General features: G+C 35.5%; 1 protein-coding gene across 1 annotated transcript in view; it reads right to left on the bottom strand.

The window, feature by feature from the left end:
* Positions 1 to 1,430: 1,430 nt before the first annotated feature.
* Positions 1,431 to 26,902, bottom strand: part of LOC118833337 (methyl-CpG-binding protein 2-like) — a 42,970-nt gene continuing 17,498 nt past the window's right edge. The window contains exon 3 of the mRNA XM_036740700.1: positions 1,431 to 7,156. Within this exon, the coding sequence (XP_036596595.1) occupies positions 6,136 to 7,156 (1,021 nt within the window). The 3' untranslated portion in view covers positions 1,431 to 6,135. The remainder of the gene's footprint in view (positions 7,157 to 26,902) is intronic.

Below are 26,902 nucleotides of genomic sequence, written 5' to 3'. Positions count from 1 at the left end.
AAGAACTTTAACAAAAAAGAATGGGGAAATGTCAGGGTTTAAAAAAAGGAAATATTTCCAATTTGATCTCAAATTCATACTTCACTTTTAACATATAGCATTTAACATATACAAAAAATTTCACGAACATAACTGAAATTAATTTGCATCTGAATTTGCAATGCAGTTGTTTTTTGCATATTAAATGAAGTTTCCTATTTGCTATGATTGTTCTCTTTTGGAGTCCATCAGTTTTGTCTTTGACCCACTCAAAATGTGGTACAGCAAAATATGAGGCCAGTATGCAACAGAACTATGGACTTTAACATGCAGAAGCATGTTTGCAAGATCACAAACTTCAAGAAGAATTCCATTTAGCTTTTCATTTGAACTGCTATCTGGTCACATGTTTTGTATTTCTGCGATTATTAAGCTAATGTAGTCTCATATTTATTGTTTTTAAATCATTTGGGTGTCACAGCTCTAGTCTATTAAGTTATTCATATTTCATGATGTAAAGGCTTATTTTTCAAAACAAAAATTTGACAAGCATATCATTTACATTTTATTTCAGATCCATGAAAAAATATTACACTGAGCCAACAACATACCTTTGTTACACAGCAATGAAGAGAGACCCATTAATATTTGTGGCCTAGTGATTCAAAAAGTTACATTTTCTACTACATATTTCTCTATCTTGTCCAAAAAGATAGCATAAAGTTTAATACTTAAATGAAATCTAGTTATAATCCATCAGCATTTCCAATTCACTCTTCTTATGTCTTGCTTGGCCGGAAAAAACAGAATTATGAGCTATGAACAGAAGGTAAATGGAGGCAAGTTTCTACTCAATTAGAAAAAAGGAACCTAATTAGAGCTGTCAGAGAGTAACACAGATTATGAGGGGTAAACATCAGGATTCCCCCAAACTCCAGTTATTTAATTATAGGAGGTATAATCACTTGTAAAAATTTTGAAGACAGGCTACATATTTCAAGCAAAAATAGCTTTAAAGTTTTTTGACAACTGATTCAATGATTTTTGTGGCATGAACTGGAATGAAATTATTGGGGGCACCTGATTTTCCGTTCTTACTGATCTGCTTTTTCCTGCAGTCTCTCAATTCTCAGGAAGAAGGGCAACATATGCACCCAATAATCATTACTGCAACTAGCAATTGCTACAAGTGATTAACACAATAAAAATTCTGGTTAAACACAATAAGCATACAGAATCTACAATCTGACTTGTTTATAAAAAATAAACAATATTCAGGAGAGAATATAAATTCCCTTACTTCAAGCCTGTCCTGGGGCAGCTGAGTGGTGCAGTGGATAGAGCCTGAGGCCTGGAGTCAGAAAGACTTGAATTCAAATCTGGCCTCGGACACTTAATAACTTGTAATAAATGACCCCGGGCAAGTCACTTAACCTTGTTTGCCTCAGTTTTCTCATCTGTAAAATGCAGAAGGAAACCCTAAATGAGGTCACAGAGAGTCATACATGACTGTAGAGTAACTAAATAACCACAAAAGGGCTTAAAAGAATAATGCCTTCTAAGGAGCAGGGGATAGGGGGAGAGAGAGACAGAGAGAGAGAGAGAGGTCATAGACCTATAAACGGGACAAATATAATACGGCAGAATTGAAAAAATAAGCACTAAGAAGCTTGAATCTCTGTCATAAATTATGCTTTGTTTTGCATCAGTCATTTCTGTAGTTAAAAATGTAAAACCTATGCAGGAACTATTTTTTAATTATTTTTGTACTTCCTCCAGTACCTGACACAGATGGGCCATCCAAACCAGCTTCTATAAACCATCCAAAGACTAAAATATTTCCTTGACTAACAGGTTTTATATAATGTTCTTCATGATATTGGTGATGATGGTTAAACAATACAAGGGTAATGTTACATAAGGAGGATCTAAAAGCAAAATTTAAAATAATTTCTTTAAATTAAAAAAATATGCTAAGCAAGATGCAGGATTCTATAAATCACATTAAAATTTGTTTGACAGGCAAATGAGGAAATCAATATGCATGCAGGTGAAGTGCACAGTATGTAGACATTTTGAAGGATTATTCTTCAATGAGCCTAATTCTACTTGCCACCTCATCTTTAACTGTATTTAGACTTTAAAGAACAGTTTCTTCTTTCAAGTGATATAGGTAGTTGCTCAGTGCCATAATTTTGGGGAGGCAAAAAACACAATTAGAACTCAGAAGGCTTGGCATTATTTAACCAGGTATGTAAATTAATCATATTAATTAACTTTTCTAAGGCCATTTCCTTATGTATAAAAACAAAGATAAACTATTTGGCAAATTCTATTAAGCTGTAGAGGACATGCAAAGTTAACTGTAATAAAGCTTATCATCCAAAAGTCAGGTTATTTTAGTTGTTTTGACTCTACATAATCTAAAACAAGGACTAGTTGTAAATACTAAAGAAAATAACAGCAGTGACAAAGCACAGAACTTTCTAATTACTACAGAATTAATATGAATAAGCCTAATGGGTTCAGGGTTCTAACAAACAAGTTAATACAAATCACTGCAAATCAACAGACCATACCTCAGCATATACATACCATTATGAAGCAGAATACAGTAAAAATATTCATAAATTTAAATTTTATCTCCTGATGAATTATTTTCCACTGCTAAGAAACCACCAACTCAAGAGTGTCTAGTTTTATTTGTCTGCTTTGTTATGTCAAAAAGTATTAAAAATGTTGAGAATTGAGACTTTAAAGAGATAACTAAGATATTTTTGGCACAAGATCTCATGTAAATAAATCTAAGGTGTACTGTGTTCTCCAAATATAGTAGCATTCTAAAATTACCCAAAACTTTGTATATGAAAATTATTCTTTGCCCTCTTGGTCACTTCTCCACAGCAGGGGATAGATAGAAGGAAGGGATGGCCCAGTAAGAAAATAAAAAACTTTAAAAAGGCTAGCAGACTGAGTATGTGGATTCTAGTTAACCTTAATCTATTTTTAGGGACTTGGTACTTTCTTTCTCAAACTACATTAAGATTTTTAATGCTCATAAAAGTAATGTTAAGTTACACTATGTAAAACACTACTAGACATTTAGGTTACTTCCTGCATTATCTGAGTACTTTGTCTTTAATAACAACTGCTAACTTTTATAGAGCATTTACTCTGTGCTTGGCACTATACTGAGTGCTTTATAATTATCTCAAGTGATAATAGTTAACATCCCCTTAAGCATCATTTCTCCACTTCTCCTTCACTGCTAACTAAAATAAGGCAACAACTCACTCTGCTGAAAATGAATTGGGTCCAACAGATAAAGAAAAAATTCAATACCCCTTTTTCTACCTTTACCTAAATCCCACTGAATTCCTCACCCAGTCTGTATTTATTAAAAAGCCACAGGTCTTCAAAGAACCAATTAACCAACAGGAAGATCAATTAGGAAACCTTGCTTATTAATTGTTTGATATGTATTTTTCTGCATCTAATGATAATTTCAGATTGTAGAGTCTGCAGTAAAGCATTAGTAGAGAAATGAAATGTAAATTGATTAAGTTAACTTTTAAAGACATTTGTACTTAAATAACTAGTCAGGAAGTGTATATACATACGGATGTGTGCATGTACAAACAGAGAGAAAGAGACAAAGAGTTTAGAATCTCTAACCAAGTAGAAAAATTCCTGGCAAACATTCTTTTGATCCTACCCTTAAAAAATAATTTTGAGAAAGGCCACACTGGATAGCTAATCTTTTAGGTATAGAGATAGAAATTTTGAGTTATTAGGAATATACAAAAAGGGAGAAGAGAATAAAAAACCAGAAATGAAGAAATCAAATGGGAAGATTTAAAGGATTCAACCTAAAAAGAAACACCTTGTAAAAAAATAGAATGTCAATATTTTAAAAATGTCCATTAGTTATTATGTGTGACATTTGCCCGGAAATATCCCAGTGAGGACCCAAAGAAACTATTCCCCCAGATATGACACTGATCTTTATCAATGATAATAGTCTTGACATAAGATTCAGTTTGGACTAAGTATATCTTAACAAGCAAAAGCTATACAAATAAAATAACTCTTCCTAATGTCAGTGGGTTTCAAGAGAGAAAAATTAAAGTGCAAAGTGGGTGTCCTTTTGAGAAATGAACAGCTTTTCAGAAATCCTCAACTCAAAATGTCTAATAAAAATGAAAACTTAAAATGTTTGTAAATTTTTTTCCATAGAGAATTGAAAGTAGGCAGTCACAAAGGTTACCCTTCTAAGGACATTTACTTTCCCATTATAGAAAAATCAAAAACAAAGGAAAAAAATTAGGCAAGGAAAACACTTCTATTTGTTTACATTTCAGCCCATCAAAAGCATTATCTTTTAAGGATGCTAAGGAACTGAAATATAGATACTAAAAGTCACAGTACATGTTCGTCAATTTGTTTAGCACTTATGTATCTAGGGCCTCAAGTGTGACCCTTTTACCAAATCCAAACTTCACAGAATAACTTGGACTAAGTCAAAAGGCCATATGGCCACATGTGGTCTCCAGGCTGCAGGTTCTCCACCCGTGGTCTAATGTGTTCTTATGTATGTGTGGCAATTTTTAATTAATACATTTAAGAGCCCACTTTTCTGCTATAATGGTGATTCTCAGCTTAGTAAATTATATACAAGACATCAGTTAACATAAAGATATGCACCTAGACAAGGACCTTTTAAAAGTTTGATCTTAGTAAGGTACAACCTCATTTGTTATTTCTAAAGCGAAGTCTAATTTAATTCACATTTCACTTTTCCTAACTCTTTTCCTATTAAAATAACAATACCACAAGATGAATAATGCAGTAATCTTATTAAGAGACTATTAGGATGAAAGTGATATTCTAATTTTCCATTATACAAGCAGTTTACTGAAAATGTGGGTACAAAGAAGGATACAATCGGGAACTAGGTTATATCCATCCAAATAATCTACTCAAAGAAAAGAAATGAGTAGGGAATTCCTGCCAGCTTAGAATGCAACTAACCAAAAGGACCCTCACTGAAGCTAAAGAGAAAGGAAGAAAAAAAAGAAAAATTAATTGACTTAAATAAAGCTGCAAAACTGCAACCAATATTTAAGAATTCTGAAGCATCATGGCAGTTCCATGTATTTATTCTACTTGAAAATAATCAGCAAATACAGTTCATTTAGATACATTTTCTGTTAGAGCATCTGTTGATTTATTTTGAAAGGAAATATGAGAAATAAATAGTACAAGTCAACTCAGTAAAAAACTGAAAGGACTTTTCTCTCGTTGCAAAGTTCAGCCCTATTCCATAAATTGCTTTAGGGTAACTAGATATTGTTTCCTTCTTCCTCAATCTGCTCCTTAAGCTAGTTTCTACATAGAAAAATTTTAACCATACTTTTATGAAATTCCTTTATATGCTTGTGAAGCTTATTTATGGTCCCATAATTTTATACCTATTCTGGGTCTCTTAAATTCCAAATATCTGTGGAACAGATAAATAATGACACGGCCTCCAGTGAATTACCTTAGGTCAACCCATGATGCCTAGAATGTCACCAAAAGACCTATTCTGGCCAGAACACCAAATAAAGATTTAAAAAAAAAAAAAAGAATCACTTATCTCTGCAAAGCTCTGAGAAAGAAGAGAACAAATAAGGTTTCCTTTAATTATTGTTGGCCTCACTTTATTGTCATTATTTTCTTTAAAATTTCATTTTCATCCCCTCAGGCCTGTGCATTAATGGTGCTAAAAATACAAGTTCCACTAACTTAATTTATTATGTTTTAAATGACAACTTATATGCCACACTATTCTTAAAACAAATGATGGAACAAGAACTGGCATATGTCAAAATGCTTGATGAAGTGTTAGCCTATTCAGTAGTACAGAGTACTGTTATACAAAAGTGCAAAGCTGCTTCTGGCCTGATTTAAGTCTTCACCTTGGCTGTGCTTGTCAATTAGGGAAACATTCCACAATTACTTCTACCCAGAAGCCACAAATTCTAAATGTGCTGAGAAAAACAAAAACACAAATTTTTTATTTCAGTTGACTTGGGAAGCTTTGTGAGAGCCCTATCCATAAGATGAAACAACAGCTGCCTTTATTTTTTGTTTTAAAATCTGTGTCACTTAAAATCAACTAACACTCTCTGTTACAGACATCCGGCTGCCCACAGGATCCTCTCTACTTGGCCTTGGCATAGAGGATGAAACAATGTCTTTTTGATCTTCTCCTCTGTGTTTATACTTTTCTGTGGATGTAGTTTTAATGGGCTCTTTTATGTAGCTGTCACTTTCAGGCTGTTCTTTTTGCATCTTGTCATCTTTGCTGCTTAAGTCCTTGGACTCAGAAGAGCTTCTGTTAGCCTCAGAACCCTCAGGAGATAATGGGAGCAAAGTTGAAGTGGCCTGGGGTGATTCTAAGTAATAATGTTGGTGCTCTTTTTTCAGAGGTGAAGTGCTACTGACGCTCCGCCCTTTGGGGCTGCTTTCTTTACTTTTACAAACAGGACTTTTCCCAGCTTTTAGTCCCTTGCCACTCTTTTCTCCAATAGTTGACAAGAGCAAGGGGCTCACCATTTCCTTTACTTCAATGCTAACTGTTTCCCTGGTCTTCCTCTTTTTGATAGGCAACACAGTTTCTTGCACTGAGCTAATGAAAGATTCTTTAATTGTTTTCTTCTTGACTTCGGGAGAAGTGGTTGCCACCCCACCTCCTGGCTTGCGTCCTCTCTTCTTTGGAATACCTTGGGGATTTGTCTCAATTTTCCGCTTCCTTCCAGGACGTTTGATTACCATGACTTGGGTAGACGTGGTGGCCCCACTTCCTTCTTCCTTCCCTCCAGATGAAGGCTGAAAAGGCATCTTGACTAGAAGTTTTCCAGAGCTCTTCTCTATCACCCTTTTGATACGAACACGTTCTGAATCATCTGTCTTAGATTTTCCTGTGCTGCTCCCTTTGGGCCTTCCTCGCCCTCTAACTGCCCCCAAAGCCTTGGTAGTTTGAGGTTTCTTGGATGACTTTTGTTCTCGCCGAGAAGGGCTTCCTCTCCCAGTCACTGTAAAATCAAAATCATTTGGGTCCAAAGATGTGTCGCCTACCTTTTCAAAGTATGCAATCAATTCCACCTTGGATCGAAATGCTTTTCCCTGGGGACTATACAGAAGGAAAAAGAAATAGAAGAATCATAGTTAGAAATAATGAAAAGAAAATTGGTAAAGATAAAAAAATTAGAAAGTCAATGTTGGAAGAGTTGTAAAAAGAGCTGTTTGGCAAAAAAAAAAGGTACACTTTTGACATTTTGAGGTTCCACTGCTAAGCATCCAAGGTCAATAACCAAAAAAAGGCTCTATATACACTAAAACACTTTTACCAGAACTCTGTGTGGTAGCAAAGAACTGGAAACAATACAAATACCCATCATTTGATGGGATGGGTATTTATGGTATATCAGCATAATAATAAATGATAAGTATTCAGAGTAGCACAACATAATGATTAGTGTCAATCTAAAGAAAAATGACAATACAAATAAAACTGAATTAGGTATAATTATAAAGATCAAGCTAAGCCATCAAGAAAAGATATGACTATAATATTCCTTCATTACAGACAAGAAAGTCTACAACACTACATATCATCAAACTTGAATAATGTTAGCTCTGCCAAACTACTTTCTCCCCCTCCTTTTTCCATGTCTAATTTCCATATGCATTAAATGTTGATAAGTGACAATTTATATTACTCTACATAATTTTATAAGCATGCTGTGAAAAATAAAATTGTAGAAAAAAGCATTGTAGAAAATATATTACCCTCCATCTACCAACCCAAAAAGTTGCCAACTTTCTTCTTGCTACCACTCTGCCATTACCGGTCCCAGCCCTAATCCCTATCAACCCCAAGGGACTGCCTAGATCCTGTTCCAATCCTGTCTTATTATTGTGAAAGACTATCTATACTTAACATACTGTCAAATGGCATACCATGCAAACACTTAAAGAAGAACTTGACGAAATTCCATGGGGAAAAAAGCAGAATTACAATAGGGTACTCAACATGCCTCTTTCACAGTAAGTTTCAGAAAAAAGATAAACAAGAAAGAATTGCAGAAGTTAGCTATACTAGGTCTCTAGAGAGTACTGAATGGCATAAGAACATAAGGGCAGAGTCAAGAAAACCTGTCCCTGGGGTACTGAAGAGAAGTAATTGCTGTCATGGGCCCTAGGAAAAAATGAGCTTGAGATAACTTGAGAAGTTGTGCTCTGACTCCAGAAGCAAAGCAAGAACTCAGTTCTGACCTCTAGCCTAGGCAGAAGTTAAAATAAAGAGGGCAAATACCCACTGGCTGGTAGCAGCTGAGTCCAAAGTGGTCCACGGAAATTTCCAATGAGGGACAAGCCAAAAAGCATCCTAATTTCAGGAAGACAATGAAGAAGAGACTCCAAACAACATCACTTTAAAAGCAATGCAAGTTTACAGGTCCCTAGCCTTATTATTGAAACCCTTGAGTACCACAAAATTCAATGTCACAAGAAAGTAACAAAAAGACTCAAAAACTTAGACTTGATGCTCCCTCCAAGAGATGAGCCCTAATATCAAATATGAAGTCAAGAAGTTATAAGAATAAGCAACAATCACAAAATCCCACCATAAAAATCTATCAAGGTAGCAGGAAAGTTCAAGACAAACCCAAAAGAAAAGAATGACTACAAAAGGTTTCCAGAGGCAAAACTTCATATAAAAACAAAGCCTGGGCACAAGGTCAACTATAATTCCAAAAATTAATGAAAAAAGAGTTTAAAAACTAAAAAGTTATTTGAAAAACCAAATGAGAGTGCTAAAGGAAAAATGGGAAAAGAAATGGAAAAAGACTTAAAAGAAAATGTAAGGTGCCTCATAAGAAATACATAATTTATTTTTCAGTAAAACATTTTCGATAATTACATATAAAGACAATTCTTAACATTCATTTTTTAAAATTTTGAGTTCTCAATTTTATCTCTCCCTTCCTCATCTCCCTCCTCCCTGACAAAGTAAGCAATCTGATATAGGTTACACATGTTCAATCATGTAAAACATATTCCCATTTAGTCATGTTGTGGAAGAAGATGTAAAGGAAAAAAACACAAAAACTACACGAAGTGAAAAACAGTACATTTTGATCTGCATTCACACTCCATCAATTCTTTCCCTGGAGGAGGACAGTACTTTTTATCATAAGTCCCTGGGACTATCTTGGACAACTGTATTGCTGAAAAGAGTAAAGTCTATTGAAATCAGTCATCACACAAGGTTGATGTAACATTGTAAAACATTCCCCTGGGTCTGTTCACTTCACTTAGCATCAGTTCATATACGTCTTCCTAGGTTTTTCTGAAATCAGCCTACTCATCATTTCTTACAGTACAATAGTACTGCATTACATTCATAGACCACAACTTGTTCAGCCACTCCCCAACTGATGGGCATTCCCTTGATTTCTAATTCTTTGCCAATACAAAACAAGCTGCCAAGTTCTTTTCCCTCTTTTTTTTTTCAAATCAGAGATAATTTAAGAACCACTGGCTAAGTGAAGTAGCACGAAAAGTACAATGATCATTTCCCTGCCCCACCAAAAAATAAAATAAAATCAATCAAAAAATAAAGCAATCAAAAATTCCTCGAAATAGATCTAGAAAAAAAACAGAAGAAATCCTGCTTGGGAAATCCAAGGAAAAAAACACAAGTTATTTTTTCCGAGCAAACTTGGCAAAGACAGAGAGGGAGATTTCAGCATTCTGTATATTACCAACAAAACCAGCAAAAAGAAAAAGCAAAATTTCAATTTTAAAACAACTAAAATAATAGAAAAATTACGAACACACACACACACACACACACACCCGACCCCCCCCAGGCAAAATACTGTTTATATGTAGGGTGAGCCTGAAGAACTAGAAAAATAATTTTAAAATTATCTAGAAGAAGAAAAGGTAAAAAATGTCAATGCAATTAATGAAAAAAAAAGTGGGGAGAAAGACAGCCAAGATGCCACAGTAGTAAGACACAATACCATCCAGCTTTTCTCCACAAATCTCCAAAAATAGATCTACAACATGGCCCAGATCCAATCCTGATAGAGAAGTCTGGGGAAAAAGTCAAAGTGATTCATTTATACAGCCAGTCTGCATGCTGACTCTGGGGATTACTAGATCAGGATACTTCACTCTGCCAGCTTAGAGTGCAACTCTCTGTCCTGGCAAGAGGAGATCCTAGGCCTAGGGTATTTTTATGGAAAAAAGTACTCATTGGTAGCTTTGTTACCTCACAAATGTTAGACCCAGACTGCCCATAAATGGACATTCAGAAGCAGGAAGAATTACATGGCTCAAAGAGAGAAAAAGAAAAAAAGAATTACATAGCTCAGAAGAGGATCCTATTTACAACACATCCAGAAAAGGGGGTAAATTGATAATTGTGCACCAACTGGTTGATAGGGGTGGAGTCCAGCAATGACCTACTCTTGCTCAGACACAAACCCAGGTCAGGAACTTACAGCTCAGTCATATTTTGCCCTGGATCAGACCAGTCTGAGAACAAAGCCTTTCCCTGAGATCCTGGAATAACGACATTCAATACCCAGACCTTCCCTCCAGAAATGCCTAAGAGCCCAGATCTACAGTCAGGTTGAAGAATAAGCTGTCTGGGTGACAGGGACACCTCAAAGACATATAAATGCAAAAGAGGTAATAAAGAGCTACAAGCAAGGAATAACAGAGGAAAAAAAACCTAGGAAAAATTCAACTAGAAATTCTGAAAGACTTAGTAACTATTCAACTTATGTTCATTATGCTCATTATTGAGCAACACTATCACCCAAACACAATTCTAGAGGATTCATGATAAAACATTTTATCCACCTCAAGATAGGGAACAGATAAATTCAGGGTGCAGAAGAAAGACCATTTTCTTCTTTCTTTCGCCCTGAAATTTTGAGGGGCATATAGCTAATGGAAGAATTTGTTTTGCATGACCACACATATTTGCGTTGGGTTTTTTCTTTACTTTGCAGAGGTAAAGGGAGAGAAATGGAAGAGAGAAAATCTGGCATTTGAAGTAAACTAAAACTGAATTTTAAAACCTAGAGGAATTTTTTTTTTAAAGATATAACATCTCAGAAATATGACTGTCTCATTTCTCAGAAACACAAAGAACTTTTACAAAAACTGACCAAACAACAGGGCAGAAAAATATCATAAACAAAAGGCAGAAATAGCAAGGACATCTTTTACAACCATAAAGCAATAAAAATAATAATCAATTCCAAGACCACAAAGAAAAGCCACAAACCCAAATGGGGACTTAATAATAAAATCTTAAATAATGAGTGGGTCAAAGAACAAATCACAAAATAATCAATAATTATGTGGAAAAAATGATAAAGATGAAACAACATACCAAAATTTCTGGGATGCTGCTAAAGCAGTCCTTCAGGGAAAAATCATATGCCTACAAACATACATTAACAAAATAGAAAAAACAGAAGATTAATGAACTAAATATGTGTTTTTAAATTAGAAAGCCAACAAACAAACCTTAAGCATAAAAGAAGAAATAGTTTTTAAATAGAAGAAATAGATAACACAGGAAACCAAAAAACCTATAGAATGACAAATAAAAATTTTTAAAAATACTATTAAAATTGATAAATCCTTAGCCAAACTAATAAAAAATAAAGGATAGAAAATTAAATCAATAAAAAAGCAAATGACCAAGATGAAATCATAACAAAACCAAAAGAAATAAAATAATCAGAAGCTGCTATGTACATCTTATGCTAACAAAACTGAGATCGCAAAAAAACAAATACCTTCAAAAAACATAAATTATTCACTCTAACAGAAGTTCAAATGGAGATCTTAGCACTATCTCAGAAAAGAAAATAGAACTAGCTATAAGGGAATTACCAAAAGAAACCCCCCACTCTGCCAACTTTTAAAGAGCACTTAGTCCTAAGACTACACAAATTATTCTCAAACATTGAAAAAGAAAGCACTCTACTTGAATTTTTTTATGAGATATATGTATAATACTGATAACTAAAGCAGAGATAAAACAAAGAGAACTAGAGTCCATTCTCATTAATGAATACCAATTTTAAAAAATCTTAAGTCCTTTAAAAGACATTTATCCAAGAAATCATTCATTATCACCAAGCTGAATTGAGGCCAGAGATTGCCAGCCAGTTCAACATTAGAAAAACAATCAATTAAAAACAAAAACATTCAAAACTCATGATTATTTCAATAGATAAAAGAAAAAAACTTCAAAAAAATACAACATTCATTTTTATGCTAAAAACACTACAAAACACAGGGTTTTTCTTAACATTATAAAAACATCTATCTATAAACAAAAGCCAGTATCTTACATAACAGGGATATATATAAAGACAGCAGTGAAACAAAGATGCCCCCCTCCCTGCAATTATTTGGAAATGCTAGCAATATACACGTTAAGATACAAGAAATTATAGAAATAAATGTAGGTAAGGAGGAGACTAAAATTACCCCTATTAGATTTATATTATAGATAATTTACTTGAAAAATCCTACAGAAGTGCCAAAGATCACACTATAAAAAAAATTCAGAAATAGATTATATATACTTCCTCAGGAAAGAATATGTACTCTCAATCAAATAAAAGATAGATAACTCTACCACAATACTAAAAAGCTACTATACAGACAAAATTAATGAACCTAGGATAAGAAGGAAAATAGTAAAAGAGGAATCAAATTTCTCTGATAAAGGTTTGGTATCGAAGATATTTAAAAAACTAACAGATTATACATACACACCTCATTAGCATAACTTGACCTTTGGCTGTATTCCCTATAATAAAGATAAGCTTTATTATAAAACTTGATGACATAAGAAAATCCAAGTGAGAATATAGCTATATTTATATAGACAGATATACACACTATATACATATACACACACATATGACAAATAACCATTCCTCAAATGAGTAAGAGGTCAATGGATACAAAAACACATCTTAAACAGAACTGCAAATAAAAGAATCACAAATCAAAACAACTCAGGCTTCACCACATACTGAAAATTGGCAAAAAATGGCAATAGTCAATGCTGGAGGGGTTGTGAGAAGATAGGAATACTAATTCCTTACTGGAAAAACTGCAAAATGGAAAGCAATTTCAGAATTATGCAAACGAGATGACTATTTGAACCAGAGTCTCCATTACTGGGCTTTTATCCAAAGGAAGTCAGTGACAAGAAAGTCCCCATATATTACAAAGTATTTATAGCAGCACTTTTTTGTGATAGCTAACTGGAAACAGATTAGATGACCACCAACTATGGAGTGAGAGAATGGCTAAACAAATTCTGGTACACGAATGCAATGCAGTATTCCTGTGCCATAAGAAATGATATGTGTGATGAATACAGAAATGCATGGAGATAAATATGGACTGATGCAGAATAAAGTTAGCAATGCCAAAAAAACACAATGACTACAACATCATAACAACCCAAACACAAAGAATAACCCCACACATAATTATACAGTTCAAATGTAGCAGTGGAAGGTCCACAGGTACTGCATATGTTTTTAGGCTTTTTTTGCCTGGGCTCATTTTTTGCCTTTTTTGCCTTTAAAAAAATACTGTTATATGGGATGACTCTAAGAGGAGAAAAAAGAAAATGGTTACTAAGAGAAACTACAGTAATAGAAAAAAACAAAAATATCGGTAAGAACTTTTTTTCTTAATATGTCAAGAAGTTTTCACAATTAATTCTATCTTTAGTTCCACTATACCTAGAAAATAGTCAATGAGGTAACTAACTGAGGACATCTATTTGAGCTAGAACAACATCCTAAGGTTAAATAAAATGTACATCTAATTACTAAGTACTAATGTAAGTATTAATCTAAGCACATTAATCTAAAGTACCTAAAAGAGCTGTGTCAAATGCAATAAAGCTATTAAAGGTGTAGGAAATTCCCAAAAGTTTTTTAGGCATTGAAAATGTCAGCCTTACTCATGTGGGCCTACACAATTTAAAACATTCATGGTCAAACTTTTAGCTTTTTCAGACCTTGTGATGTTGAGGGTATAAGGAACACACTGCAATAGTCAGTAACTTTCATTTCCATCTGTATCCTATTCATTACTTTAATGTATCAGTTCCCAACATGCAATTGATCTATTTGTGAATTGTTGGTGTATATTTTGCACATGTAGCTTAATTTTTTTTAAAGTGTTGATATAAAATGTATTCGTATTGTAATTAAGTTACCAGGGGACTGTAGAAGTCTGATGGTGAAAAGGAGAGACAAAGAGAAGGGGGTGGAGAAAGGTGGGAGAGAAGAGGAGAGGAGAGGAGAGGGGTGGCAATTATTTGAGTAGGATCCGAAATATTCTTTCTCTCCTTTTACATTCCTGAACTGTGGCCAGGTTCTAGGAGTGTAAAAGGATAAGGAAAAAATAAAAGGCAGGGAAGAAAGGCTTTTTCCCCTCAGATCTAAGAGAAGTTCACTAATTACAGAAAGGCATGGGCACTCTGTCAGTGAAAGTTTCAAGGTGAAGAGGTAAGGCTTTTGGAAGAGAACTGACATTTAACCCTTTCCTGGATCATGAAAAAGAGGAAAGGTTTATCTGAATAGGGATACAACCAAAATTGAGTTTAACTGGAGTATCTAGCTAGAATTTAGAGTTTAACAAAATAAAATTAAGGACTGGTCAATTTTAAAATAACTTCTTACTTGGGGTGTATGATAAAATTGATAATGACTAAATTATATGAGACTTCTATTTATAAGAAGAAATCATAGAGAGCTATGGATTTCTTCACAGATTATGGAACCTAGACTTGAACTAAATAAAAAATGTGCTATCAAGTGTGATAATTGGGGAAATCTTAACATTATTTTTAAAATATTTGGCACTGGAATGACCGAAAATAGAGAACAATCTCATAATATAAAATGTCCAGAATAAACGGCATGTATAAAATATAATATCATATTCAATATTAAGATCATAACCCCAGATTCTGTGTAATACCATTTAAAACAGTCAGGTAACTGAATTAATTCTGGTCATATTTTAAGTGTAATGTTTCACTCCTAATTTGATGTTTAACATTAAGTCAGAATTTATTTAATTATTTGGCACTAACACAAATTGGGAAAATGTATAGATCTGAAATTTCTTAACTGGGTGGCCTTAAGCAAGTTACCTCAGTTTACCTCACATGATTGGAAGGTACCTAACACAATACCGGGCAGAGGGCAGACCCCTATTGGTTCCTTAATTAGATATCACCACTACACAAGGCCAATAGGTAACAAGATGCTCAATATTCTATGTAAGATAATTTGGAAATGCATTCAATAGATTTGGAGCAACTGATTGGTAATGAATTTGTTTCAAGTTTCAAATACATAATATTGTTTCAAAGTGGTAAACTTTTCCATCAGTTAGTGTCAAGCAACTTTTAACAACCTGGAAATTTTTTACAGTATGAAATGAAAGAAACTAAAAGAAAGTACAAAAATTATTTAAACCAATTATGTTATTTTGTCAGCCCTGCTAACCCTGTTTTATAATGTTTTATAACTGCCATTTAGAAAACCAATTAAAAAGCGATTACAGCTAAAACAATTTGGTTATCAGCAAAGTTGTAAGATTGTTGGGGCAGCTAGGTGTCGCAGTGGATAGAGCACTGGCCTTGGAGTCAAGACAACCTAAGCTCAAATCTGGCTTCAGATACTTGACCGTTACCAGCTCTATGACCCTGGATAAGTCACTTAACCACAACTGCCTCACCCCCCAAAAAAACAGTTGTACAATCATTAAGTTATGTGGGGTTATTTTTTTTATGTTAAAACCTAAAATTGGGAACTGATTACTGTGTGTGGGAAGGAGGGATGAGGTGAATGCCTTATCTGGATCTGCCCCTTCAGAACAGTCCTCCTTGCGGTATAATGGTGTACAGCAGGCTTAGTCTATTCCACATTGGAGGCAGAGGGGGGTGTCAAAGATCACAATACACAGCAGGTCTAAGGGTAGTTGGAGTGGACACCCTCAACTCCCCTCCCTTAAGAAGATGACAAAGGTCACCTCCAATGCAGGGCTATACAGGGTGGCTGGAGTCCCCACATGCCAGCTACCACAATGGGGTCCTAAAAATAAATAAACCATGTCTGCTCTGGTAGATACTGGTGCAGAATGCACGATGCTAAACAGGAACCCCAAAAGACATCCCAGCAAGCGGGCAGTCACAGGATACAGGAGAAACTCAACCAAGACAAAAAAAACTAAAGTATGTGGTTTATAGAAGTCTAGAAGAAGACTATCATGGGGGTGAGCAGGCAAGGACATCAGGATCAGTCCATCTCTAGAGTCCATGTCAAGTGCTCTTATTTTGTTTTCAGGTCCCTGGAAACCATCCATATGGGCAAGGTCATCAGTCCCGGGAAAAGGACTTGTTTGGGGTAAAGAGTTACTAAACAATAAACTTGGCTTGCTGAGAATTTACAAGTTTATGTATAATATAGAAATGATTTCTAACAATTGGCTTTTACACCAAGATAAATTTAAGTTTGAGAAGGAAAGAAAAACAAGTGAAAAATGTTGAATGAGATCTCTTATGTATGTTAATCCTGATAATTTTTTATTGCTTAATGCAACTCCATGAGAGTAAAAATAATTGTGTCTAGAATGAAACTTGCTTTTTGAGCTGTCTGGAGTTGTACAGTCCTTGCTACTGTAACTGATTTTATTTTGAGGTTTGAATTCAGGTATAGTTGTCTGATGGATCACAATAATCCATCAATAATCAATACTCAATAATCCAGCATTTGAGAGAATTGACACAAGCTTTTCAGAGGAAATGTGCTCCTGAACAGGTGGAGGTTTGCATCTGGGAAAGCTGAGAGGACAACCTTAGCATCAGGTATGAGCCTCCTGGCTCAATTTCTCCAGTGTTTCTTGGAGAAAGGAATGTTTCACAACTGGCTATTCCTAAGTCTGGGTTGGTTGAATTGATAGTGCATAGTTGGGGTGTCACTGTGACTCTTACCTGAAGCTAAGGATACTTTATTCTGTCATATATGTGCCCTTAGGCTTAAGCCTAAAGGACCATTTCATGCTGGTATAATCATGTTCCTCCTTTTGCCTTTTATAGCAAATTTTTATAATCAGAGCAAGTGTTCAGTAAAAGATATGAGTACAATGAAAGTTTTTCAACATGAATGTATAGTAATTCTATATCCCAACAACTAGGTAAATTAGTACTCAGGCTTGTCATCTGCATGCCTGAATAGTCATGTTAAAAAGCTCAATCTTTAAGAATAATATGGGAGTAATTAGGCAAAGAAAAAGATAAGGTCCTTAAATGTTTCAAAATGGTATGAAAATATTTGATTATTGGTACATCTGACTGAGGAAAGCGGTAGCTATTCTATTCATTATTAAAACCAAATCAGAAACATCTTCAGTTTGGTTTGGGGAGGGAATTTCAGTGCAATCAATTTTCTTAGAGAGAGGAAACTTATGGAGTATTTTTAAATTAATAGAAAAGTCAATTTCATTCTACTAATATGGAAAAATATCTATTTGTACTGTGTCCTGTGGTACAAAAATATTATATTGTAAACTACTTATTGATTTGCATTGTTTTGGAATTAAGTATCCTCTCAAGTCTTTTATTATAATTGGAATAAAATCAGCTTCTTATAGTAAATTTATCTATGTAACTATTGAACCCAAAGGTAAAAAGCTTCTACCTACAGGAGTGTCGTTACTTACATTTTCACATACAAAATTAGATCCTCATTAGCATCAGATTCTCCAAACAGAATTGGAATCAGTGAAAAAACCTGGGAAAGTAGCAAGGTCATACAATTCTTGTAAGCCAAATGTAATGGTTCTAATGGAGCATGTTAAAAAAAAAAAACTTTCTAGGTTTCTACTTGGATGTTTACCCTTTTTTTCAGATTGCAAAGGTTTGAGCTGGTCTTCACAATATGAGGTAGTTACTGGAAAAGTAAAACTTTGAGAGGCTGCATACAAAACTTGTATTAAGATCTATTTTGTAAAAGGTTTTATCAGGAATATCTAAGGAATCTCTACATACAACCTGGAACTAGAAAAACAATTCTATTGAAGAGCTGAGCTGAAGACAAGACATTTTCGGGGTTGTGCCAAGGACTACATGGGACATCTGGATTCCAAGATAAAATCTGCTAATTAAATGAACACTGGAGGTGGGGCAGAGCCAAGATGGTGGCTGGAAAGCAGTGAATTCCCTAGGGCTCTCCGCAGGACCCTCCAAACACCCATAAAAAATGGCTCTGAACAAATTCTATAACTGCAGAATCCATGAAATAGCAGGGGGAAGCCGGGCTCCAGCCCAGGGCAGCCAGGATGGTCGCCGGGTAAGGTCTATCACACAAAGCTGGGAGCAGAGCAGAGCAGAGCCCAGGAGAGCCCAGTGTGTACTGCACCTGGACCAACCAGACCAGGAGCTGGGCAGAACAGACCCTAGCACCCTGAATCAGTGAGCTGTGGCTGATACCAGGCTTCTCAACCCACAAACACCAAAGACAACAGAGAAGGTTAGTGGGAAAAACTGCCAGGGTAGAGTGAAAGGAGTGGGACAGAGTGAAAGGAGTTTGTGGTTTGGCTACCACCCTGGAGGCAGCAGAGGTATTGCAGGTACAGAACTACAGTTGCAGTTGCTTCTGGCCCCAGGCCCACCTGGTGGGAGGAATTAAGTGGTGGATCAGAACAGGATTGCAGAGCCTGCTTAGATCTGAGTTGGGGTCCGGGTTGGCGGTTCTTGACGGAGAAGAAACACTGCTGTGGCAGAGCTTGCTGTAGAGAAATAGCTCTGAAAACAACAGCGCAGCCCCTCAAGCCTGGGACAAAGTTCTCTATACTCTACCAGCTGTCATACCCCAACAAAAAACTCAAAGGGTCAAGTAAGGTGGCTGGAAACATGGCCAGGCAGCGAAAACAAACTCAAGATTCAGACTCAGACTTTGGAATCTTTCCTTGCTGCCAAAGAAGACCAAAATATACAGCCAGAAGAACTCAAGAAAGTCAAAGAGCCTATATCAAAAGCCTCCAAGAAAAACATGAACTGGTCTCAAGCCATGGAAGAGCTCAAAAAGGATCTGGAAAAGCAAGAGAGAGAAGTAGAGGAAAAATTGGGAAGAGAAATGAGAGTGATGTGAGAGAACCATGAAAAACAAGTCAATGACTTGCTAAAGGAGACCCCAAAAAATACTGAAGAAAGTAGCACCTTGAAAAATAGACTAAGTCAAATGGCAAAAGAGCTCCAAAAAGCCAATGAGAAGAAGAATGCCTTGAAAGGCAGAATTAGCCAAATGGAAAAGGAGGTCCAAAAGACCACTGAAGAAAATACGACCTTAAAAATTAGACTGGAGTAAGTGGAAGTTAGTGACTTTATGAGAAATCAAGATATTATAAAACAGAACCAAAGGAATGAAAAAGTGGAAGACAATGTGAAATATCTCACTGGAAAAACCACTGACCTGGAAAATAGATCCAGGAGAGATAACTGAAAAATTATTGGACTACCTGAAAGCCATGATCAAAAAAAGAGCCTAGATATCATCTTTCAAGAAATTATCAAGGAGAGCTGTCCTGATATTCTACAGCCAGAGGGGAAAATAGAAATTGAAAGAATCCACCGACTGCCTCCTGGAAAAGATTCCAGAAAGTAAACTCCTAGGAACACTGTTGTCAAATTCCAGAGCTCCCAGATCAAGGAGAAAATATTGCAAGCAGACAGAAAGAAAGAATTTGAGTATTGTGGAAACACAATCACAATAACACAAGATCTAGCAGCTTCTACATTAAGGGACTGAAGGGCTTGGAATATGACATTCCACAGGTCAATGGAGCTAGGATTAAAACCAAGAATCACCTACCTAGCAAAACTGAGTTATCATGCTCCAAGGAAAAATATGGACTTTCAATAAAAGAGAGGACTTTCAAGCTTTCTCAGTGAAAAGACCAGAGCTGAACAGAAAATCTGACTTTCAAACACAAGAATCAAGAAAAGCATAAAAAGGTAAACAAGAAAGAGAAATCATAAGGGACCCACTAAAGTTGAACTGCTTTGTTTATATTCCTACATGGAAAGATGATGTGTCAAACTCATGAGACTTCAGTATTAGAGTAACTGAAGGAAATATACATACACATATACATATACATATACATATACATATACATATACATATACATATACATATACATATACATATATATATACATATATACATATACATATACACGGAGGGCACAGGGTGACTTGAATATGAAGGGATGATATCTAAAAAAATAAAATCAAATTAAGGGATGAGAGAGGAATATATTGAGAAAAGGAGAGATAGAATGGGGTAAATTATCTCGCATAAAAGTAGCAAGAAAAAGCAGTTCTGTAGGAAGGGAAGAGGGGGAAGGTCAGGGGGAATGAGTGAATCTTGCTCTCATTAGATTTGACATGAGGAGGGTATAACATACACACTCAACTGGGTTATCTTACCCCACAGGAAAGAAGAAGAAGGAGATAAAAAAGGGGGGACGATAGAAGGGAGGGCAGATGGGGGAGGAAGTAATCAAAAGCAAACACTTTCAAAAACGGACAGGGTCAAGGAAGAAAACTGAATAAAGGGGGACAGGATAGGAAGGAGCAAAATATAGCTAAATATGAGTATTGTGGAAGGGTTCTGCATAATGATACACATGTGGCCTATGTTGAATTGCTTGCCTTCTTAGGGAGGGGGAGTAGGTAGGGAAGAGAGCAGAGAATTTGGAACTCAAAAGTTTCTAAAGCAGATGTTCAAAAAAAAAGTTTTTGCATGCAATTAGGAAATAAGATATATAGGCAATGGGGCATAGAAATCCATCTTGCCCTACAAGAAAGTAAGGGAAAAGGGAACAGAGGGGAGTGGGGTGACAGAAGGGAAGGTTGACTGGGGAACAGGCTAACCAAAATATATGCCATTTTGGAGTGGGAGGGAGGGTAGAAATGGGGAGAAAACTTAAAATTCAAACTCTTGTGAAAATCAATGCTGAAAACTAAAAATATTAAATAATTTTTTTCAAAAATGAACAATGGAGGTGGGCTGATGGTCATCACTGTACAAGTCTCATGTTCACAATAAAATGGGAAATTGAGAAAAACAAATTGTGCTGATTCCATTTTATAATTGATTCTATTCTCTGTCACCCTTAATATGTTGTAAAACTGTCCCAGCCATGTTAATGTGTCTCTTAACCAAGTTCAGAAATTCAACTCTCCCATTAATTCTTAAATGCTCAAATCTTCAAATGGTTTTTCCTTCACCTCCCTACGGACAAAAAAGAAGAAAACTACAACAACTGTGGTTATTTTCTTATTGCTCATATTGTTTTCTAATCTGTGTTTGTATTGTTTATGTGGTTTATGCTTGCAAATGATATCATCTTGGCTGTACCTCAAAAGGCCCTAAACACCCTAGTATAGAGCCACCCCAGGGACATCAAGGAAAACATTCAGAAAGATTGTATAGGCAGCTTTTCAGGGGTGAATTGTAAAGTTCAACTTGGGAAAAAATCTTAACATATAGCAATAAGTAGTAAACCATAAAAATTTAAACTCTGTGGAAAGGTAGAAGTCTGAACATGGTGATCTGTTTACAAATTGTAATTTAGCTAATAAATCATAACCATAACTTACACACTGAGTCAAAACTTAAGATTCTATTACCTATAAAAGCCAACAAAAGAATATTGTGACAGGATCATGATCAATACACAAACTTATGTTTGGGAATACCACCGGCTTAACTGCCAAGCTCCTTACTAAGCAGAAAACCAAAAATATTCACCAAGCAGTAGTGATGCACTCTGTAGCTCATCCTGCCTTTGTCTGTTTTCTATAATTATCACAGGGATTCTGGGATTGCAGAGCAGAAAAAAACAAAACTGTCTGGCCCTCACCCCAGACTGAAGATTGCCCCTGTTTCTATTCGATTAGAATACTACCTATAATTAATATGAAGATACTTGGCCACTTCCTTCAATATTAAAAAGAACACCCTAACCAACCCTGACATACTGCACTTTTCTCAGCAACCTAAGGGGCAAGGACAACTCCAGGGGACTCACAAAGGAGAATGCTATCTTCATCCAGAGAAAGAACTGCGAAGTTTGAATACAGATCGAGGCGCACTACATGCTCGCCTTTTTTGCTTCTTTTTTTATTTTTGTTTTTGGGGTTTTTTTTGGTTCTGTTTCTTCTTTCTCATGATTCATTCCATTGGTCAAAATTCTTCTCCACGACTTGACTAGTGCATAAATTAATTCAATGCGAAGTTATACATGACAGTTATATGAGATTCCATGCCGTCTTGGGGAGGGAGGGGTGAAGGAGGGGAGAAAAACTGGAACTCAAAACCATGTAGAACCGTGTGTGGTAAACTAAAAATAAATAAAGAAATTTAAAAAAAAAAGAGCACCCTACAGTTATGCAGGAGATACTGGTTCCCCAGTCAGGAAAATTCCAGACCTTTCAGTAAAAAACACATTTTTGGACAAAGACAATGTGGTCATTTACTTTGCTGGACTAGACACTACTTTTTCAGGGGAAATGGAGATGAAGAGAGAGAAAAAAAATACAAATATATTTGTGTGTAAAAAGGAAAAATGTGAGCTTCTCAAGACCAAGGGGATTTCTCATTACATCCTCAGTGGCTAGAATATATTAAACATTTAATAAAGGCTTTTTAACTTTAAAGAAAACCTAAATGATATGGATCCATTAATACGTTTGGCAAATTTTGATATAAAAATATTTCCATTTTTCATGTTTACAACTCATTCCACTTGGATGTCTCATGAAGCTTTGATTAAACTGATTCTTCCCTTCATTAACTAGAAATGTGCACTGAGATGTCACACAAGACAAACAGAAGAACCACTAGAGATTAATGAAAACTCAGAAAGGCACAGTACCCAAATACAAGAGGAGGGGTCAACAGTGTTCAACAAAGCAGATGGGTCAAAAGGGATTAGTACTAACAGGTCATCTGATTTAGCAATTTAGAGCTCACTGACAAATTTAGAGAAATGAGTTTAAGCGCATTAATGAGTATAATCTACATGGACCAGGCAGGGCTCAGCAGAAATTGTGAAGTTCAAATGTAGGAGTGAAGAGAAACATAAAAAAGTAAAAATGAATGAAGAATGATAAAGATTTAAATAAGGACAAAAGGCTTCTTTTCAAAAATGGGAAGAATAGAATGCAAAATCTGTGCATGTGTGTGTGTCTCTCTCACACACACACATACACACACACACATGCACACACACATATTTTGGACATGGGCAACATAAAAAAATTTTTTAACTACATATATATATATATGCTTTTTTTCCTCTTTGTGTTCTCAACTGGGGAGGAATGGTTGAAGATAGAGTAAGAAAGCAGATTTTAGCTAACTAAAGAAATTGAAATTTTTTAAGAAAAAAAAATGAGCTCCCAACTCAAAAATGTTTCTGGGGGAGCCAATAAATAAAGAGATATGCACAAATAATCAATTTGCCAAAATCAGATAAGTACAGAAGAAAAATTTTAAAGTCTCTGGTCTTGTACTTCCAAGTCACATAGCAAACATGACAGCAAGCTACACATTTTTCCCAATCCCAACAATCTCTCAGCCCTCTTTTCTATAATTCCCAAAATTTTCAGGAAGAAAATAATCAGACTAATCAACAGGAAAAAGCCGTAACAAAAAGAAATATGTAATGATCTAGTAAATGAGTTCAGGAATCCTTGAGTAAACAGCACAAAGTAAAGGAAAATCAATCATAGAATCTGAGGCAAACATGGAATCCGAACATGCTATTCCTCAATAGTTTATAAGAGAAAGGAGAATTATGGGAGATAAATTAATGTTTTGCAAGGCAAAAATAAAAACTAGAATATAAAAACTGGTATCTACAATGACATGCCTCCCAAAGGAAAATAAGGGGACCCACAGATTGGGAATGCAAATATACAGAAATCAGGGACAATCTAGAAGGAGGAAAGCAAAAAACCCCAGAACATTAAAAGGAAATATGTGATCTACACAAGCAAAACAAATGGATCTTGAATACAGGCTATATAAAGACAAACCTATGGCTCCGAAGAACACAAGACGACAAAAAAAACCGTAACACCATAAAGCAAGAAAGCAGGCAGATTACTGTCCATGACTTCTGAACATAGAATGTGAAAATGAAATACCAATTGAAAAAATTCACAGATCACTTCTAGAAAAAGAGCTAAATTTAACAATTCAATTCAGAAACAACAGGCTCAATAAGCAATCAGGAAAAAAATCTTCAAATAGAAATGACACTCAAATAATGCAAGATTATTCTTCGCCCAACAGAAAAAACAATGGAATAATGTGTTCTGAAGAACACTGGAATTCAGCGTACAGACTCACCATCTGAGGATGACGATACAGGACAAAAAAGGGACATTCAATTGAAAAAAAAAAGGTGAAAGATTTTTAGCAAGAAAATCAGAAGTGAAGGGATTATTTGCTTCTTGGATACTTGAACAACTGAACTGCACAAGTAAATAAATGCAGACAGCAATAGCAACAAAATGAAACAGAAACACCTTAGAGAGATTTTTTTCTACATCTTATGGGGTAAATGCAGAAATCTGAAGAGGTAGACAGATAAAACCTGATTACACCCTGCCTAGTGGTAGTTTTTTAAATTGTTTATGCTACATTACAACATGGCAGTGAGAAACTGGGGGATAATGAGGAGTGAATGATGTTCTGGGGTCAAATAAGCTAACAATGAGAGGATGTAACCTCTATGGTCCTAGAATGAAAAAAGCCTACAGAGGAAGAGGTGAGGAGGAGAGGGAAAACACTGAAAAAGATGTGGTGAGGGGAAAGGAAGGGAAGCTAGGAGGGGATTGTAATGATAAATACTCCTATAGATGAAGAGAGAAAGTTGGTGAAGGCAAACAAGGACATTACACTGGATGAGGCTCAGGGGACTTGGTGCTTGAAGTCTACCTGTCAGGATGATTTCAGGAAAATCTGGAAAGACTTACATGAACTGATGCATTCTGAAGTGGACAGAACCAGGAGGATGTTGTACACAGAAACAGCTGTACTGTTTGATAAAGAACTGTGAATGATACCTCTTCTCAGCAATATGATATAACACAATCCCAAAGGACTAATGATGAAGCATATCTGCCTCCAGAGAAAGAACTGATACTGTCTGAATACAGTCTGAAACATGCTATTTTTCACTTTCTTCCTTTCATTCTATTTTTTTATTCAAGTCTTTTTGAACAAAATGCCTGATATGAAAATGTTTTACATGATTACATATGTATAAGCTATATCTGTTCCCTTTACCCTCTCAGGGAGATGGCTAGGGAGGGAGTGATAGAATTGAACTGAAAGCTGTTTTAAAAAAAAGTGTTAAAATTGTTTTAATATGTAATTGGGAGAAAAAAATGTTACATTTTTTAAAAAAAGTCAACTCATTCTACATTGGGAAGGAGACAGTCTGAACACCTGGGACAACTGGCGTCAGAGGGAATAAGGGACCACAGGCACAGAGGAGACTCCAAGGCAAATATTTTTAAAAAGGCCAACAAGAAAAAGGATACATCAGTGGTGGTGGAGGTGCCCTACTATGGGATAGTGTCCTCTCTAATACCTGCAGCAAATGGTACTGTTCTGGGAGGGAGACACAGTGCAAAAGACAATCAATTGGGTGAAGACAGTGGCAGAAAGCACCTAGAGGGCAAGACCCAGAACAGATATATTAGAAGACTTGCTTGCATAAAGAATACAGAGAAAAGAGAGAGACCAGAAAATTATAGGGGTCATGAATCAAAGAATGAAGGCCTCAAGGAACCTGAAAGAGATGGTAATGAAGAGAAACCTTTTTTTAAAAAACGGCATGTAAAAGTGAAATTTGAAAAATGAAAACAACCTAATGAATAGGACTAGTAGAATGGGAGGGAAGGAAGTACCTGAGTAACTGAGAAACAAAAAAGATGGAAGAAATACAAAACCAGATAAAAGTAGGAGAGAAAAAGGAACTAATCAACAGGGAAAAGGATATCAAATGAGAAGGGAAGATCAGGGATGGGGGGAAGACAGTCAGGGCTATCTTTAAAAAAGATTAAAGTAAATGAAGGAACATAATATTGTGTTTACAGTAGGAGGAAAAAATCATAACAACTTTAGACACAGATGGAGGAAACAATTTGTATACCTCTCAGAAATATTTTTTTAATATTTCATTTCTTCCCCAGTTACATGTTAAGACAATTTTTAACATTCATTTAAAAACAAAATTTGACTTCCAAATTTTGTCTCCCTCCTTCACCTCTCCTCTTCCCAAGGACAGTAAGCAATTCATGTTCAATCGTGTAAAACATATTACCATATTAGTCACGTGAAACTAGATACTGATCTAAAGGGAAAAAACTCTGAAAAAAAAAAGTCGAAAATCTTATGCTTTAATCTGTATTTGGACTCTGGTCCTTTCTAGAAGATTTATTCTTAACCAAATGACAGACAGAGGCACTTAGAAAAGATAAAACAGGTAATTTTGATTACTTTAAACTGAAGATTCTGCACAGACAACATTAAAACAACTAGGATAAAAAGGATTGAAGGGGAGATAAAAGATATCCCAGATATCTAATGAACCAACAAATATTTTAAGATTATCTCCCAAATAAATAAATGCTCAAAAGATATTAACAGTTCTAAAGAGAACTGAAAAGTATTCACACAACGAACCAGAAATGCTCCAAACCCCTCGTAAC

The sequence above is a fragment of the Trichosurus vulpecula genome, unplaced genomic scaffold (assembly GCF_011100635.1).
Source record: "Trichosurus vulpecula isolate mTriVul1 unplaced genomic scaffold, mTriVul1.pri scaffold_40_arrow_ctg1, whole genome shotgun sequence".
NCBI classification, from domain to species: Eukaryota; Metazoa; Chordata; class Mammalia; order Diprotodontia; family Phalangeridae; genus Trichosurus; species Trichosurus vulpecula.
The sequence above is the reverse complement of the archived record's forward strand: the minus strand, read 5'-3'. Positions and strand labels throughout refer to the sequence as shown.